The following is a 20,412-nucleotide window of genomic DNA, read 5'->3' as shown; positions in this document are numbered from 1 at the left end:
AATCATTAAAAAAAAAAGCATTTTGACTGGTTTTGTGGTCCATGGTCACACATTAAAATTTACTCACCATTTACTAACCTTTAACTGATTTCAAAACATTTTAAGTTTAGATTTTTTGTTAAACACAAAAGCAGAAACTGTTATCCACTGGTGTTGAAAACCAGTAGCCATAGTATTTTTCTCTTTCTATGGACATCAATGGCAATGTAACAGAAAGAAACAAGATTTGGAATAAGTGGATAGTGAGTAAATGACAAAAAAAGACAGCTAGTATAAACATGACTCTCACCATTTTGGGATTCAGACGACCATTGGAAAGCTCTCCAACAAAGGTCAGTTTACTAGTAGAAGTCTGTTTTAAAAGATTCTTCTTGACACCTTCTATAGCCTGAACATAGTCCTCCAGCAGCCTGAAATCACACACATACATCAATGTAAATGTGAAGCAAATAACTTCGCCCTCTAGAGGTAAAAATAAGCTACTGCATTTTGATTGTACATTCAGATCAACTTCGAGATGACCCTCTTTTACATCTCTGTGATGTATCAGATCAAATGTATATAAAGCGAGGGCCGGGATTCAACCCTATTGAGGTCTAAGTGTGATACCAGCATACAAAGGTCATTTAAATGGACCACCTTACCCGTCGTTGACTGGCGTATCCATCACCGACTTGGTCAGGTGTGAATTTGATATTCTAGACCAGAGCCGTTTATCAAAACTCATTAACAGTCCACGTCTACTGAGCCCCAGTGAGCTTTTTATTGAATTATTCAAACGCGAAGCCAATGAAAAATACTATCAGCGAGGAGCAAGTGTATGTGATGTCAACACAGCAGGAGCGTAACGAGACTCAGGTGTGAGCAGAGGCACTGATGTGAATGACAATGACCCGTCAAAGCTCAACAGAGACGGAGAGAGAATAGGACGGCTGAAGAACTTCCTGTCAACTGCTGAAAACGGCTGATGTGGAATTTCAGCAGGAGTGAAGACACCTTGGCGCGGTTCCTAATGGTGGACATCTTCAAAAACGTGCCCCTGACAGCTGTCTTCAAGATGAGGTGTTGTGAGAATTTTTCATGTCCGTCAGACAAAATGTTCAGGAGCAGATCTCCTCCAAATATCCATACCACTTGAGACATCGTTCATGTCTGGGATGAGTTATGTGCTAACATTGACAAGCCAATAACTATTTTTGTTTTTAAAGTTTTTTTATATCTAAAAATAAACCACACATATATAAAAGTCAATCTTAAAATCAATATCAACTAGTGATGCACAGACATTAAAATTTTTCATCAATACCGATAACTGATATCTCTATATCTAGAAGTCAATAACTGATTTATATCAGTTGATTAATGCAATTTTATCAGCTGTTAAATACAAAACTTGATATAAATTTATGTATATCTAAAGATAAAGCACACATATAAAAACAGTCAATCCTAAAATCAATATCAACTATGGATGCACAGATATTCCAATTTTTTATCAATACCGATAACTAATATATCTATATCTAGAAGTCAATATCTGATTTATATTAGCTGAAAAATACAAAAGTTGAAATTATATTTTTATATATCTAAAAATAAACCACATATATTTAAAAGTCAATCCCATAATCGATATAAACTAGGGATGTACAGATATAAAAATTGTGTTAATACCGATATCTGATATCTCTGTATCTAGGAGTCAATAACTGATTTATATTAGCTGATAAATAAACAAAATGACTTTGTTTTTTAACTAAAAATAAACCACACATAAAAGTAAATCCCAAAATCAACATATGAACTACAGATGCACAGATATTGAAATTGTTCATAAATATATAACCGATAACTCTTTATATTTGGAAGTTGATAACTGATTTATAATAGCTGATAAATACAAAAGTTGAAATTATATTACTTATATCTAAAAATAAACCACATACATATAAAAGTCAATCACAAATTCAATATCAACTAGGGATAGACAGATATTAAAAATGTTCGCTAATACCGATAACCGATATCTCTATATCTAGAAGTCGATAACTGTTTTATATTAATTGATAAAGAACCAAAATGGTTTTATTTTCAAATAAAAATAAACCACATACATTCAAAAGTCAATCCCAAAATCAATATATCAACTTGGGATACACAGATATTGAAATTGTTCATAAATATATAACCAGTAACTCTTTAAATAAAGTGCACCTTTTGTGAAGCTGCTTTGGCACAATAATTATTGTTAAAAGCACTGTACAAATAAACTTGAATTGAACTGAATTTAAATTTAAAAGTCGGTAACTGATTTATATTAGCTGATAAATACAAAAGTTGAAATGATTTTATTAATATCTAAAAATAAACCACACATAAAAATCAGTGCTAAAATTAATACATCAACTATGCTTTCAAATTTCAATTTGAAAGCTGAAAACTGAATTTTATTAGATGATAATTTCTGATTACAAATACTGAGCCTGAATGCAAACAAACAATGAACAAATCTATTATTTCCTTATTGGTCTGACAAAAATAGGCATAAGCAGATAAGAATCAGATAGTAATAGAGCACCAATATTTATCACTAATTTAATATTTTAATATATTATTATTTCTGTTTTTCAATTTTATACTTACAGCAGATGATGAACGGATTATGAGGTATTTTCTAATAGTGGACCCTTAATGCTGGAATTAGTAGTGTGGGTCAAAAATATATATTGTGTTCAAGAACTAAATTAAAACAAACACTTTTTGGTGAGTAAGTTTTTGTCCTGGAGCCAGCTGATTTAGGCTCGTCATGAATAAATCAATATAAAAATATTTGTTAAATTTAGAATCACTGGCTCAACCAATAGAGTGAATTTGGGGCGGGGTTATCAGTTACAATCCAATGGCAGAGTGCCTTTTAAAATAAGCATTATTATTGCAATTGTTTAGGAATCCTAGTCACACACACAAATTATACACTTCACCTTTACTCAATGGATTTTCACTGCAGTGTGCTTTCTAGTTCACAGCAGCAGGTTTTAAAGTGCTAGAGTGCTGAAGCTGACATTCAAACACAAGCATCTGCACTTCAAACTCAAACATAATTGAAAAGCTCTTGAAACCAATTCTACCAAGAAATAACTAAGACATCATAGTAATAAAATAATCTAATACTGATTGCGTTGAAGTCGCCTTCAGGTTTTCAAGTGCAGCAAAAGTGCCATGTACTTTTATCACCGTCAAGGCTAAGTAGCATGTCCATAGATTTTTTTAAAGCACAATCCTTATGTAACAATTAAATTTAGCATTGTATTCCCTCTATTCCCAGTGCAATTCACTTTATCACTGACGGACAATGTGAATCAATCATCCCACCCCATCTGTGACCAGAAGCATAACCTCAGTGCATTAGGCTCAGTGAGCATGGCCAGTTCTCTTGAGACCATTAGCTAAAAGGGGCTGTTGACACCCGGTGTAAGCACTGAATTTATGAACCGCCAGCCCAAGCTGCATTTGTGTCTGCTGTTAGTGTCACTCACTCAGTTTCCTTCTTGCCGCCCTGAAGCCACTGTTTGAGCAGGTACTCATAATAACTGTCTGCTCGGGCCCCCAGGGTAAAGGCCCCTCGCCGTGTGAATTTGCCACTGTTTGTGTTGATGAACATTGGTACCAGTCCATCACGCTTCCCCTCCAATCTATGGACCTGTTTGGTCACCTCTTCCACTGCATTCTAGGAACAGATGGAGAAATGAGCAATGCTATGACATAAAATAAAATAAGACGGACAAAGCTATGGAGGCTTGTTTCCAGCAAGGAATTTAAGATAAATAAATCAAATGTGTGACTTTTCTTTTCATCACAATTGCAAGATTATATTTTACAGTTCAGATTTCTCTTCGAACTGTTGAAGACAAACTGTCAGGTCATGAAATAAAATACAATAAAAGAGACAAACCTACACTGTAAAAACCAACAGTCAACTTTATCAAACGAAATGAGTGTAGTTAACTCAAAATTTACTGAAAGTTAATTCTACTCATTTGAAAAGAGTTTTAAACTCAGTGTTGAAGGTAATGAGTTAATTAAATACTTCATTACTTCAACTTAAATGGAGTAAGCTCACAGAACTCATATAGATTAGTTTTTTTTAACTCAAATAGTTTGTAGCAATCGGTTTCCTCAAAGTTGCCATAACCTATTGGGTTTTACAGTACTCAGTTGGTTTGAGTTCTCTTGCCTTATTGGATTTTACTGTGCTCAAATTGCTTCGTTTACTCAAATGGATTAGGTTCACAGTACTCATTAGGATTAGTTTTTGAACTTAAATGGTTTATTGCAATCGGGTTCCTCAAATGGTTTGAGTTACCTTAACTTTTTGGGTTTTACAGTGTATGAAAGACAGAAATTAATAATTAAGAAAAGCAACTGCAACTTTACATCTTGTAATCGGGACTTTTCTTCCCAGATTTAGACTTTTATTCTTAATACGAAACTTGCAACTGAGTGACAAACTTATTTAAATCTTAATTGCAAGTTTATATTTTGCACTTATTCAGTTATGAAGTATGGGGAAAAAATCTGAATAGGGAGAAAAAGTAGAATAGAGAATAATAGAATGATATAAATAGACAATAATAAAGTAAAAATATAGTTTTCTAATAATAGAAATAGAGAATAATAGATCTATAAATAAATAGTTCTATTTAAAGGTGCAGTATGCAAGTTTGACACCAAGTGGTTGAACTAGGTATTGCACTCCTGGTTCAAAACACACGTAAGTTCAGGTTGCCAGATTGACGACATGAACAGGAGTGTACCTGACTATCGAGGCTCTAGGCTGATTTAAACCGTGGTCATAATAAAAGAAATGACACGCGATAGAAGAAATATTTTATATATTAAAAGGAGCATTGTTCTAACCAACACCTGAAATGTATATTTTAGAAACTACTTCTATTTCTTGCAGCTGAATAGGATAAACTAACAATGATCACCTCAGGTGCTTTATTCAGTGTTAAATGCTAATAATGCGAGTTTGAATGCCATTTTACATTACATTTATTGCCATACTACTGAAAGCAGCAGCAGAGTTTCCCTCAGATCTTGAAAATAAAATAAAATGTTTGGAAATGAACTTTAGAACTGTGACTTAGTGCAAGCCAATACATATCAGTGATTCAGCATGTACATTTGATAATGGTAAAGTGGTTAAATATGTTTTAATTAGCTTATAAACCTTACCATTTCGTTGGCGTGCAGTAAGTGCACTATTCTGCGCTTATGAATGGCTGTATTTAAAATTCTGTCATGTTGTGTCTGGTGCAAACAGCCAAATTGCTTATCACTGAAAATCTCATCACGAAGCGTGTTGTTAGGACACAAGGTTACAATGTAGCCTGCTCATCTAATGTTTACGTTTGTAATATTTATATTATTTGCTAATTAATAACCTCATGTGGAACTCTGAATCTGCGTCTCATGAATGAATCAAATACGCTGTTTTCCACCAAGGCAACCCGGGGTGCTGAAATATAATTGGATAAACTGGCATTGGGGACAAAAGGGACAAAAACAAAGACAGCTGTTCACAGAAAGCACATTTTCAAAGCAGAATAACTGACTTTAGCATTGTTTTTCAGATAAACAAGAATGTTTACTTGGCATGTTTCTTAAATATCTGCAAACATAGTATGGTATTTTTATTCTTTAGAGGAGTCAAAAACTTACATGGAGCACCTTTAATATAGCAGGATTTAACAGAACAGAGTAAGACTCGGTTCCCATATTTTTTTTATTAGTGAGTTTAGATAAAAAAAAAATAGCTATTCTATTTTTCTCTTTCTTATACACAGTACATAAAACATACGTCTCCAGTGCACAAAATAGCATGATACAAGTACCATGATTTAATAAAGGATTAAAACAGCCTAGCTAATGTCATTTGAGTTAGATTGTATGAGATAATAATGTTGATATAAATATACTGTCACTTGATAATACATGATGTTAAATGAATAGTTAAATCCTGAATAGGGAGAAATAGTTAAACTTTTTTTTCTTCATAACAGGCTTTAATTTAAAGATTGTAAATACAAATAAGTAAATATTATATTATAAATATAATGCATTGCATTACATTTATATAATACATATATTGAAGACTCCATTTTAATTACATATTTTAAAATCTTACTTTAATAAAAAAAACTACAACGAATAAATAAATAAACATAAAAAAATTCTAATATTCAAAAAATATAGTACCTGGTACTGCGGGTCCTGTGTGAGCCGGCTGAGCTCTCTGAACTCCAGCTGAATGCTGGTCACCTCTGCGACTGTGCTGTCTGTGGTCCAGCGTGGAGGATGAGCCGTTCCTTTACCAATATTTACGTCAGAGTAGGGGATTTTAGATGGAGTTTTGAAGGCAGGCATTAATCTGAGTCCAATGTCTTTCTGCAAGAACAGAAACACAAGTTATAAACTCATCTGTAGCTCAGTGATACAGCTAAGATTAAGTCGAGTAAGATAAAACTGCAAACCTTTAAAGTAATACTTTCCATTTACTAGGATAAAATATAATATCTCAAAAATAAAGGATTATTGAGATGATTACAAATACTAAAGTATGAAGTGCTTACAGCTTTATCCAGGAAGAGAGTGTCGCCGCTCAGGTGGTATGTGCTTAAGAGACCTCCCAAAATGCGGATGGTGCTCTCAAAAAGATTGACATCCACATTCTTGGAGAAGGATAATTCTGTCTCCACCCACTTCCTGGCCTCCGCGAACTCTGATAAGAATAGAGAATAGGAAATAGGTTTTCCTTTCTTTTTTTTATTCAAATGGATTTCCCTAAATATGAGCACTATTGGCTCTGTGGTATTTTAGGAAATATACTCTAATACCAAAGTTGACACACTCACTAGGTTAATTTGTTCAGCAGTGGATATACAGTACACTAGTCGAATAAAACTACAGTATATAAGTTTGGGTTTAGTAACATTTTAAGGCTCAAACGTATGTATTGCAGAGAGAGTCTTGATTGATAGGATCAATTGATAGGATGTTGATACATAGGTGTTTGTAGCTACGCCCACTTCTGAAAACTCTCATTTGAATGTAAATCAACAAGCACCAAAATGAAACATGTTGGATCAAACCCTAAAAGAAGGAATTTTAATAGGTCCCATTTAATGTTACGTAAAGCAGTGTCTAATTCTCTGTATTGATTTAATCAAAATTACAGTAAAAACAGTAATACTGTGGAATTTTATTGTAAGTTAAAATACCTGTTTACATCTAATCAACATGAGCATGATTAGATGTAAACAGGAGCATGAAACTGGTCAGTTTCCAGTATTGAGGAACAATAAAAAAAGTGTAGTCTCAACACGCTCTAAAGGCCAACTTAATGCTTCTGCATCTAATGCATGAAGCCACATACACTTTGCCATGCCCAAACACGCACCTCTCAAAAATGTAATTACACATTGTGACAATGTGGAGAATAAGATCTGTGATTGGTCGGCTTGGTATAGCTGTGATGAGTGTGGGCGAGGCCAAAAGCCATTAGAGCAGAGCAAGGTCCGTAGTCCCACGAAGTGCTTTGAAATGTGCATATTTTTATTGGATGTCTGACGTAATCTCAACTGAAACATGAAGACAGGACAGTGTAGCTCCTCCCCTTTTTTCAAATACAGCCAATATTGTTGTTTTTAATCACAACTCTGCCAGTCGGAGTGGTTGAGCTCAGGTTAATCAAATGACAAGCGTCTTGAAGAGGACGGGACATTTCAGACAATAAGAGCATTTGATTGGTAAGAAGATTTGATGTGAAACTGAAGTATGAGGTGACGTCAAAAAAAAAAAAAAAAAAGATCCATTTAGGTGAAAGTGACAAACTGCAAGTTTTGTATGTTGTTTATATCTTCTTAATGCACATTTTCACTGTTTTGGCGCACGCTAGCTTATAGATATCTTTGAGACTGATACTAGCATCCAAAAAATGTATTTTAATTTTAAAGGGACTTTAACAAGTATCAAGTCCCACGGAGGAGCTCAGGATGGCTCAATTTGCTTTTTATTTATTTTATGATTAACTTTTTTGAACATTCAGCAGTTGCAGTCTCTTTCAACCCAAAATTATTGCCATCATAACTATTAAAACTATTATAGTAGAATTTCACGCATTTCTGGAGTAAACTCAAATCTCGTGTAAAGAAGATTTAGAAAATAAAAATCCTGCTGACGTTCCTACTAGCATTTTGGAAGTGTTACTGCAGAACAACACAGACAGAACCCAAAAGTATAAATGCTAAAAATGATTTTAGGAAAACATGCAGGGGATGCATCGTGGACTATGGTGATCACTTGATGCATTAGTATATATTGTGCTTAAGCCTCACCGTCTTTTAGACCCAGGATCCACATGGTGTCCAGTGCGTCTATGAGCGTAAGGCCCAGACCAAACCACTCTCCATGAGTCTTAGATAATGGCTTCAGCTCATCATGACCCCACGCAAAAGCCTTATAACCTTTCCATGCATGCCTGAAGGCCTCCTGCACCGCTTCCACACGATCCACCGGTTTCACCGTCCCTGAGAAAAGAACAAAAATATCACAAATAAACACTTTACGATTAGACCATTTTTGTTTCAATTCAGTCACTCTCTGTTCTGGAATCCGAAGTTGCATTCAAAGTACACTGCAATAATTTTATAGTATAAAGTGTGTAAATACAAGGTAGAAAAAGCTGAAGACTGAAAACAAATACTGTACTGGCATTATAGGGAAAAACATTAAATATTAACTTATTTATAAACAACATTGACTTTTGTTCATTTCATACTTCTATGATTCCAAGATTTAGTGATAAAACAACTGTACAGGTACAAACAAGACTTTTGGTTTGGTCAGTTTGTATTATAGCTCAAGCTTCATAAAGCCTGAAAACACATATTAGTCAGGTTTCGGTTAATAAAATCAGTGAAAATCTCTATTTAAAGTTAAATCTATACTGAACGTACTATACACTACCTGACAAAAGTCTTGTCGTCAATCCTAGTTGTAAGAGCAACAAATAATAACTCGCAAAAGGTAGATTTTTCTGATGAATCATCTATTGTACTGCATCCCAATCATCACGAATACTGCAGAAGACCCATTGGAAACCGCACGGACACAAGATTCTCATAGAAATCAGTCAAGTTTGGTGAAAGAAAAATCATGGTTTGGGGTTACATTCAGTATGGGGGCATGCGAGAAATCTGTAGAGTGGATGGCAACATCAAAAGCCTGAGGTATCAAGACATTTGTGCTGCCCATTACATTACAAACCATAGGAGAGGGCAAATTCTTCAGCAGGATAGCCTTCTTCTCATACTTCAGCCTCCACAACAAAGTTCCTGAAAGCAAAGGTCAAGGTGCTCCAGGATTGGCCAGCCCAGTCACCAGACATGAACATTATTAAGCATGTCTGGGCTAAGATGAAGGAGGAGGCATTGAAGATGAATCCAAAAAATCTTGATGAACTTTGGTGGTCCTGCAAGAATGCTTTCTTTGCCACTCCTGATGACTATTAATCAGTTATTTGAGTCATTGCAGAGATGTATGGATGCAGTCGTCCAAGCTCATGGGAGTCATACACAATATTAATTATTTTTCCACTGCACCATGACTTTATATTCTATACTGTACATTATTTCTGTTAAGTGACAAGACTTTTGTCTCAGCAAAGTCAGACCTGACTGTCCTAATTAAATAATTAAAAATCAAGACATGATCATATTTATTTTGGTAAAATAAGCGTAATCTAGAGGCCTTTGACTTTCATATAAGCCACTTCTGATGCCAAATGATCAACTAGAAGTCAAGTTATTATTTGTCGTTCCTAAAACTTGAATTGGCAACAATACTTCTGTCAGGTAGTGCACATGGGCTTCGTTCAGTATAACTGTGCATCAGTTACATTTATATTATGTGTGGTTTTTTGGTTAACTTAAAAAAAAAAAAAAACTCACCAGAAACATGAATATGATCCTATTGGCAGAATCACCAGATAAAATAGATAACTATTATTATTGTAAATAATAATTATTTTATGATAATAATAATAATAATAATAATAATAATAATAATAATAATAATAATAATAATAATAATAATTTGAAAGTAATAATAAAATGACACATGCACCAGTTTTGCACATTTGCACCAGACACTTTCTTACACTCACATTCAAAATCTCTTAAAAAAAGTGTATTCATGAAGTGTGCTTTACTCAGGTGAGTGGGGTAGACAAACCACCTGTAGAAACACTCTTTCCTCTTTAAAATAAAAAAAGAAGACTAAAGTACTTAATGCTCTGAGCACAAACACGACCACAAACATGTGTGTATTGCCTCTCCTAGATGAATTGCTGAATGCCTCCTCAATTGTAAGTCACTTTAGACAAAAGCGTCTGCTGAATGACTAAATGTAAATGCAAAAATATATATATTTATCGAAAATTTTTTGGAAAACTATCAAAATAAGTAAGTTTGCATATAAATAAACAAATATCTGGATCATAAACCATCATCAAGCAAATCACTGACACAAAAAACAAACACCAATAATAACTCCATTTATGGGATGAATATCAGTACCTGTTTTTAAGTCAGCAGCTTCCTCAGCATCAACCACAGTTGCATCTTTTCCTCGAACGGTGGACTGAAGCTCAGTGCCCTGCTCCGCCTCAATCATCGCCCCGCGCCAACTAGAAGTCCAGAAACATCACCGGCATCAGTCGTGACAGACTTTTTTTGATCTAGCATTAACACCAGTTACAGCCCTGATTCCTCCCACAACCGCAATTACCCATGAGTCCTGCTACAGGACACAGCTGGAGGAAATGAAGACTCATCATAACTCCTGCCTTTCCAGTTCAGCTGCTAATAAACTCTTCCAGAGCACGCAATCACTGCACATGAGTGTCCATCTGCAGCTCCTCTCAGAGAGTTCTCTACTCTTTCAAAAAACAAACAAAAAAAACTGTTCTTTTACTGTTTACTCATCCTCTTTTTTTGTTCTTAAAGGGGAAAAAAGGGAAATTTCTATATGTTTAGCATGATTCTTCAGAGATTTTTGATGGGTTTTGGTTATTTAAACAGCATTTTAGAGGGTCTGAAAATGCACCATGAAAATGGTGATGTCATGCAGGCGGGTATTACATGTTCAGTCTATAGGCATGTGTGAGTACTTGACAACCAAAACAACAAATATGGACTAAAGATCCATATATTGGATTCTTTACAAAATGACATCACCAACAACAGGCCTTATATTTAAATAATGTGTATATATATATATATATATATATATATATATATATATATATATATATATATATATATATATATATATATATAAAATTAAGCATGTTTAGTTGTTTTCAAAGATTTGTGTGAACATAGATTTATTTGACAACAATTCAATTTTGAAACAAAACTTTATTTTTTATATTATTTTCCAATTTTAGACGATTTGTGCCATGTAAATGTACTTTTATTGTTTGCAAAATACCTGTAAATATTCTTCAAAAACTGGCAACATGTATAATATGTAATAAATTAATAATTAATGTCTTTATTCTATGATTATGTCAGCTAAAAAGAAAGATAAAATTGTTAATATACTAAAGAATATATAATTTTCAATTTATAAATTTTTTTATTTAAAAAAAAGTTCAAACATTTTGGACTGCTAAGATATAGATATTAGAGATGCTCCAATCGATTGGCATCGCCCGAACATTTTATGACTCAACAGGTACTCACTAATCTGGTAGATTCCATGAACCAATCATTTACAGGTTTACAAGCAGAGGAAGACGCATTATAACTTCTTATATGTCAAATATGCACTCCAAACCTTTTCTTCATTGAGACGCATTGAATTATGTTTCCATCAAGTTTCCAAATTGCATTGTTAGTCATTTTTCTTACCAATGTTTTTATCTGTTTCATCTATAATTTTCTGTAAAGCTGCTTCTGACCATGACGTGTCCACACTAAATGTTTATAAGAGATGTGTTTAAGGGATTATATGCAACATCCTTCATTTATTCCCTTAGGAAAGAAGAGATCTCCAAGTATCATACTTAGAGGGAAATTGTGCTTTATGCAATGTTACATTTATATAAAGCTTGAAGCATCGGTACTCTGTACCGGCCAATAACCATGACAAGGAATCGGTACTCGATATCGGCTAATATATTGGTATAACTCGATATCAATATCATCACTTATAATCATAATTGTGTTTAAAAAGGTTTTAAGCATTTAAATCAGTCAAAAGTTTGGGGTCATGTTTTTTTAAAGAAAATTATTCTGTTTATCATCAAGGCACCATTTATTAAATGTAAAAAAAAATGTATAATTGTTAAATATCTATTAAAGTTTTAAATAACTGCTTTCTTTTTGTATGTAGCTTCAAATTAAATTATTACTGCAGACATTATTGCTTTTATTATTATTAATATTATTAATTATATTATTATTATTAATTATATTATTATTATTATTATTATTATTATTATTATTATTATTATTAATAATAATAATAATAATAATAACAATAATATTATTAATAATAATAATAATAACAATAATATTATTATATTATTATTAATAATAATAATAATAATAATAATAATAATAATAATAATAATAATAATAATAATAATAATAATGATAATAATAATAATAATAATAATAATAATAATAATAATAATAATAATAAATTAATAGTGGAGTGATTTATGAAGGATCATGTGACTCTGAAGAGTAATGAACCTGAAAATTCATCTTTAAAATCACTGGAATAAATTATTAAATTAAATTATAAACTACTTTTGAACCGTTATTTTGTAGTGCAATAAGATTTCACAATTTTTACTGTATTTTTGATTAAATAAATGCAGCCTTGGTGAGCAGGCTAAGCTTACTTTAAAACATGTAAAAACTGTACTGACCCCAAACTTTTGACCAGCAGTGTACACACACACACACACACACACACACACACACACACACACACACACACACACACACACACACACACACACACACACACGCACTGACCCCAAACTTTTGACCGGCAGAGTACGTACACATGCATGCCAAAGACACACACACATACCCACACACATTTATTTTGTGACATTAATTAATTAATATTAAATAATTTTGTTGTTATTATTATTATAATAGCATTTGTTTGAAATAGAAATCTTGTATAACATCAAATGTTTAGTTATTGTCACATTTAATCAGTTTATTCTGTTTAATTAATAAAAGGTTATTTTTCCTGAAAAATAAAAATAAAAAATCTAACTTGAATGCTGAAATTAATTTTCCACACATTCATCTTCCTTTAATTAAAGCATAATTCTAAAAAATAATAAATCATAATTTTTTTCCCAAATACAGTGCGAGATAAAACTGATAAGCAACAACCTGAAAATGTATTTATTAAAATGAAGAAGATAACGTGCCTCATAGCTCCAGGTATACTGTATGAGTGAGACTAATCACAAATAAGTGGCAATAAAACTCCTAACTACCGTCTGAGTTTTAATACCTATACTTATTGAAAAGGTTAAATACTAAGCCAACAAAAATCAAGGTCTAATCGTTCACCTATCATCCTTATTAAAAAGTCTCATGTAATAAGTCCAAACCTAATGACTGTTATTGCTTCTTTTGCTCCATCTTCATCTGTCTTGATCAAGCCTTCTTCTCCATCTTTCAGCTGCCAGTCGGACACGTTCATTCGCTTCTGTAGCGCTGGAGGACCACGCTTGCTAGGAGGTTTTCTCTGAGATTTATAACACACAACAGAATAAGTAGATGAAGCATACAGTATCTCATAAGAAGGTGAATTAATGTAATATCTGAAAATATCAGGGTTTAATCATATACAGGGTGATTCAAAGAAGAATACCACAACTTTCGGGTTGATATCACTCAAGTGTCTGGAATAAACTTGTTTTCTACTGAACAAAACTTTTAATTACTCTTCATATTGATCAATTAACCAAGGTTTCATCATGTTTCTTTGATTAAATACAGATTTTCAAAGTTGTGGTATTCTTTTTGAATCACCCTGTATTATTAAAATATAATAACATTAAAATATTATGCATGTATTCAGTATTTTTAATTTAAATTTAGAAGCAATAGCATTTTTTGTTTAAATTTAGAAAGTTAGATTGCATTACATTTTGACTGCATTTTTAAATACATTATTAAATATTCTATTTATTCATAATAGGAATACATTATGTTTTACCATTACATAATTATTAATTTACTATGCTTTATTATGCATTTAGAAAATAATATTTTTCAAATGTATTAATAATATTTTAAACAATTAATTTATTTTAGCACTTTTATCTTGAATTTATAGATACTTAAGCTTGTACTCTTTTCACATTATATGATTAATGACATATTAATAACAACAATAAAATATATTTAAAATGATTTTAGTATGAATTTAGAAATGCTCACATTTTTGCATCTTTTTAAATATTTACTACTATATTTTAATTAATTCATTCATCCATTCATTTTCCTTCGGCTTAGTTATTCATCATGGGTCACCACATTAGAATGAACCGCCAACTTATCCAGCATACGTTTTACACAGTGAATGTCATTCCAGCTGCAACCCATCACTGGGAAACATCCATACATACTTACTCACTCACATACACTACAGACAATTTAGTTTACCCAATTCACAAATAGTGCATGTCTTTGGACTGAGAGGAAAACCGGAGCACCTGGAGGAAACCCTTGCAGACACGGGAAGAACATGCAAATTCCACACAGAAATGCCACCTGACCCAGTCGGGACTCGAACCAGTGACCTTCTTGCTGTGAGGCGACAGTGCTTCCCACTGAGCCACCATGTCACCTATACCTTAATTCTTTTTTTATTAATAGTATTAAACAATAAACAATCATTATTATTGTATATATTTTTTTATTTAACAGCAAAAATTATTATTAACAACTAACATTTATTTACTTAAAAAGATTGTATGTAGAGGTTTACAGTCCAAACCAGTCCTGTAATGTAATAACCCTTGTAAATGGGAGACAAGATCAACCATTGTTAATCTTACAATATTTAAATAAGTTACAATAACTTAAATAAGTGAAGTAATATATATATATATATATATATATATATATATATATATATATATATATATATATATATATAGAGAGAGAGAGAGAGAGAGAGAGAGAGAGAGAGGAGAGAGAGAGAGAGAGAGAGAGAGAGAGAGAGAGAGAGAGAGAGAGAGAGAGAGAGAGAGAGAGAGAGAGAGAGAGAGAGAGAGAGAGAGAGAGAGAGAGAGAGAGAGAGAGAGAGAGAGAGAGAGAGAGAGAGAGAGAGAGAGAGAGAGAGAGAGAGAGAATTATTCCCACTAACCATAGATGGAGGCTTAGGAAGTAATGGAATGCTGGGTCTCTGAACCTCTGGTATAACATCTGATGGGACGTCCTGAATACCAACTCCTGCAGACAGCTTTGGGATGAGGCCAGGAGGAATGGGCCTGAGACCTCGATTATCCACTTCATCCCAATCCTCCTTCAATGACCGATCAGAGATACCTGGAAAACAAACAGACAGAAACATGTTTCTCATGTGAGTGTTTATTATGGAACATATAATTTCACTTTTTAATAAGACGTAAAGTAAGTCTCTGGTGCGGCCAGAATACGTCTGTAATTTCAGTTCCAAATTAAACACAAATAATTAATTAGGAGTTTGTTAAATTTACCCTATTTAAGTGTAAGCAAAAAAAATCTATTTTAGTGTGTATCTCTTTAAATGCAAATTAGCAGCTGCTTTCCACAAGAAGGCAGAGTCTTTACATGTTTACTTTAGCTGATGTTGAGTAAAGTTGATTAAAGATGCAGTAGGGGATTGTCTTCAGAAATTTTTTTTGTTGTGCTGGTTGAAAATCATATGTATGCATGCATGTAGGTAGGTAGATAGGTGGATGGATGGATGGATGGATGGATGGATGGATGGATGGATGGATGGATGGATGGATGGATGGATGGATGGATGGATGGATGGATGGATGGATGGATGGATGGATGGATGGATGGATGGATGGATGGATGGATGGATGGATGGATGGATGGATGGATGGATGGATGGATGGATGGATGGATGGATGGATGGATGGATGGATGGATGGATGGATGGATGGATGGATGGATGGATGGATGGATGGATGGATGGATGGATGGATGGATGGATGGATAGATAGATAGATAGATAGATAGATAGATAGATAGACCGAGAGGCAAAAACGAAAAAATGGTCATCCAATTAAAATTTGTCGGGCTGACAATTCTGATAAGTAGTCCAAACTGTCTGTCAACAAATGTAGATTTGTACATCTGCAGCCGTTGACGGAGATCTGCCAGTTGCGCGTAACCAGTAAGACCCGATTAAGTGACCAGAGACCCGATTATTGCACTTAAACACAGAAAAAGTCCCACCTTAAACAGCGAACAGCATGATGTTTACATCATTACATCATGACCTTTCAAGCCCTATGAAATGTCATGAAAGTGGGTGTATGAAGTACCTCTCCACTGCTCCGTGAGACTGGAATAGGACAGAATCCCACATATAAAGAGGAAGGCCAGCAGGAAGAGAATGAGGCTGCGCTGCAGTCGAGAAAGCTGCTTCCATTTCTGCCAAAACAAACGCAAACAACTCACACACAATCAGAGGAAAGTGCAGCAATTTTGCATTTGATGGCTTGATGTCGATGCCAAATATAGTCCCTACAATAACAGAGCTAAATGGGACAAAGAAAAATACCATTTATCTATCACACATAAATCATATCTGTAAGAAGGTTCCTCTCGGTTCAGACCTTTTTATAGTTCAGTCAACAATCATCTCTGATAATGGAAGACATTAAAGGGACTTAAAAATTCATTAATTTCCTCACCCACGTCGTTAAAACCTTCATGACTTTCCTACATCTTGGATTTTTCTATCAAAATTAGAAAAGTTTGTTGGCATTTTAGACTTATTAACGTGCATATAACTTTTATTTTACACACCAAGTCTTCTGCTATGGAAGACATGCCAATGAAGAAATAATAGCATACTGTTCTACTTAATAGTTAGTCTTTAAATTATTGCATGAACTACATTTTGAAATGAAAAAGGTTATTTTAATCTAAACATGTCTATTTCTGGTTAAGCAGGGAGTGCTGCTTGCTTTCTGGAGATAATGAAGCACATACAAATTAGCAGATTAAAGTAAAAAAACGGAATAGGTTTTGATATATCTGGTGTGACTCAAACTGAATGCAGTCCTTCAGCACAAACATGTTCTTCTCAGAATATTAAACAGATGTCAAGACATCTCTCAGACAGCAAAATGCAGCTCATTTACACAAACTAAGTACAAGCCATTAGCCTTTGAACATTACAGTTTAGGACTGAAAAATAATAGCTGAGCAGCAAAACAAAATAAAGACTAAGTGTCACTGTAAGGAGAAAATATTTGTACTATTAACTATAAGTTTGAAATACAGCGTTCGACACGTTTTCATAATAAAATGAAATGTTTTCTTGCAAAATAAAAAAAAAACATCCATCAATAAGTCTCATGTAGAGTAAAATGGACAAAATGTTGTTTTGGAATAGTGCTGTTAATCAACTAATCAGAATGTGCATTTACAAAATATTAGTGTGTGCAATGTGTATATTGATTATATGCATTCACCGGCCACTTTATTAGGTACACCTGTCCAACTGCTTGTTAACGCAAATGTCTAATCAGCCAATCACATGGCAGCAGATCAATGCATTTAGGCATGTGGACATGGTAAAGACAATCTGCTGTAGATCAAACAGAGCATCAGAATAGGGAAGAAAGGTGATTTAAGTGACTTTGAGCATGGCATAGTTGTTGGTGCCAGACGGGCTGATCTGAGCATTTCAGAAACTGCTGATCAACTTAGATTTTCACGCACGACCATCTCTAGGGTTTACAGAGAGTGGTCTGAAAAAGAGAAAATATCCAGTGAGCGGCAGTTCTGTGTGCGCAAATGCCTTGTTGATGTCAGAGGAAAATGGCCTGACTGGTTCGAGTTGATAGAAAGGCAACTGTAACTCAAATAACCACTCGTTACAATTGAAGTATGCAGAAGAGCATCTCTGAAAGCAAAACACATCGAACCTTGTGGCGGATGGGCTTCAGCAGCAGAAGAACACACCGGGTGTCGCTCTTGTCAGGTAAGAACAGGACAATAGAACATTGAAAAACCATTGCCTGGTCTGATGAGTCTAGATTTCTGCTGCGACATTCGGATGGTAGGGTCAGAATTTGGCGTCAACAACACGAAAGCACGGATTCATCCTGCCTTGTATCAACGGTTCAGGCTGGTGGTGGTACTGTAATGGTGTGCGGGATATTTTCTTGGCACACTTTGGGCCCATTAGTACTAATTGAGCATCGTGTCAACGCCACAGCCTACCTGAGTATTGTTGCTGACCATGTCCATCCCTTTATGACCACAGTGTACCCATCTTCTTATGGCTACTTTCAGCAGGATAACATGCCACGTCATAAAGCACAAATCACCTCAGACTGGTTTCTTGAACATGACAATGAGTTCACAGTAGTCAAATGGCCTCCACAGTCACCAAAGCTTAATCCAATAGAGCACCTTTGGGATGTGGTGGAACGTGAGATTCGAATCATGGATGTGCAGCCGACAAATCTGCAGCAACTGCATGATACTATCAAGTCAATATGGAGCAAAATCTCTGAGGAATATTTCCAGTACCTTGTTGAATCTATGCTACGAAGGATTAAGGCAGTTCTGACGGCAAAAGAGGATCCAACCTGGTACTAGTGAGGCGTACCTAATAAAGTGGCCGGACAGTTTATATAGCATGAATGTGTGTTCGAAAAATTTTAATGCACCAACCACTTTTGTTTTGCTGAAATCCCACACCGTATAAAAAAATTTACAAAAAGGCCTGGCAACAAAAAATGTTTATGTCACTTTAACTGATTTTATACAAATAATAGACCATTTTTGGTTTTAGACTATTTTCTGTTAGATAAAGTTGAATTTAATGTTTGACTGATGTAAGTTGAGATGGCTGGAAAATGTAAGTTGATTCAACTAAAACAATTAGGCACCAATATTTTTTTTAAAGTGCAAGATGCTTTATGAAAATAAATGAAATTTTATGTAAATAATAAAAATAATAAAAGTAACTTCCATTAAACTGTAACCAATTAGAATTTTAAAACAGGGAAAACTACATTGCATTATTCTCCTTATAATTCTACCATCAAATACTAAAATAAATCTTATTAAAAAATAAGAAACTACTTATAGAAGACCCTGAATAATCTCACAAATGCAAAGCAAGTCTTTCCTGTAGCATTTTAACGAACGTTATAAAAATACTGCGCTTTATTAAATACAAAGACAAAATACTGGGACTGACCCTCCAGCAGGACTGTCTTCGGTGTTTGCCGTTGGTGTAGCCGCGGTTGTGTTGTTCTCTAACTGTCAAAGACACAAAATCCTTCTTCTGTGGTGAATACATCTCTACCAGACCACCGCTCAAAGACTCTGTGTCAAATATGAGAATAAGAGAGTAAAAAAGTCAACAATGACACCGATAGAGTGCTTTTTCCCACAAATCACTAATTGTAAGGTGAGCTGAGCACATGAAGGTCTGTTGCTCCAGTGACGCGGATCTCTGCAGGTCCCGCAGGAGAATCAAGGTGTAAAATGCAGATCTGTTCCCAAGATTAATTACCGCTGGATTAAATCTGGAGTAAACGAAGGCAATAGGAGGCAGACTGGCATCCATCTGACCATGGGACAGGGCCGTTCATCTCCTTGTCTCAGGGCCATGGGAGCCATGTAAGAGGGGATTAGGAACATTAGCCTAAGTCCATCTGGTTTCTATCATACTAACCGGAGATTATTGGATAGGCTAGATTTAAAGACACTGGACTGCCAAGACAACACACACACACACACACACACACACACACACACATAGATATGCTGCGGTTTATACGGGACAGGGTTGAATACAGATTCCCAAATGCAAATTACAAGAAAAATCATCTCTTTGAGGGTGTAATTTAAGTGTGAAGGTGAACATGAGCAACAGGAACTTCCCACACTCCTTAACCATTTCCACAACCTTTCCTGTTGATCAACACAGTTTTTGGGTGGCTTTATTGATTAATTCAGAATGATTTGTGAACCTGTTGAATCATTTACAGAAAAGGACAACAATCTGCTCGGAAATCAATGTTTAGTATGTAGTATATTCAGCTTGAAACTT

At 34.3% G+C, this 20,412-nt stretch overlaps 1 protein-coding gene across 1 annotated transcript in view; it reads right to left on the bottom strand.

The window, feature by feature from the left end:
* Window positions 1-20,412, bottom strand: part of man1b1a (mannosidase, alpha, class 1B, member 1a) — a 33,202-nt gene that overhangs the window by 7,742 nt on the left and 5,048 nt on the right. The window contains exons 2-11 of the mRNA XM_056446961.1: window positions 19,555-19,682; window positions 16,655-16,763; window positions 15,481-15,662; window positions 13,715-13,851; window positions 10,641-10,750; window positions 8,400-8,591; window positions 6,636-6,784; window positions 6,262-6,450; window positions 3,537-3,727; window positions 290-410 (exon numbers count right to left, since the gene is read on the bottom strand). Of these exons, the coding sequence (XP_056302936.1) occupies window positions 290-410; window positions 3,537-3,727; window positions 6,262-6,450; window positions 6,636-6,784; window positions 8,400-8,591; window positions 10,641-10,750; window positions 13,715-13,851; window positions 15,481-15,662; window positions 16,655-16,763; window positions 19,555-19,656 (1,482 nt within the window). The 5' untranslated portion in view covers window positions 19,657-19,682. The remainder of the gene's footprint in view (window positions 1-289; window positions 411-3,536; window positions 3,728-6,261; window positions 6,451-6,635; window positions 6,785-8,399; window positions 8,592-10,640; window positions 10,751-13,714; window positions 13,852-15,480; window positions 15,663-16,654; window positions 16,764-19,554; window positions 19,683-20,412) is intronic.

The sequence above is a fragment of the Danio aesculapii genome, chromosome 21, assembly GCF_903798145.1.
Source record: "Danio aesculapii chromosome 21, fDanAes4.1, whole genome shotgun sequence".
Lineage (NCBI taxonomy): Eukaryota > Metazoa > Chordata > Actinopteri > Cypriniformes > Danionidae > Danio > Danio aesculapii.
The sequence above is the reverse complement of the archived record's forward strand: the minus strand, read 5'-3'. Positions and strand labels throughout refer to the sequence as shown.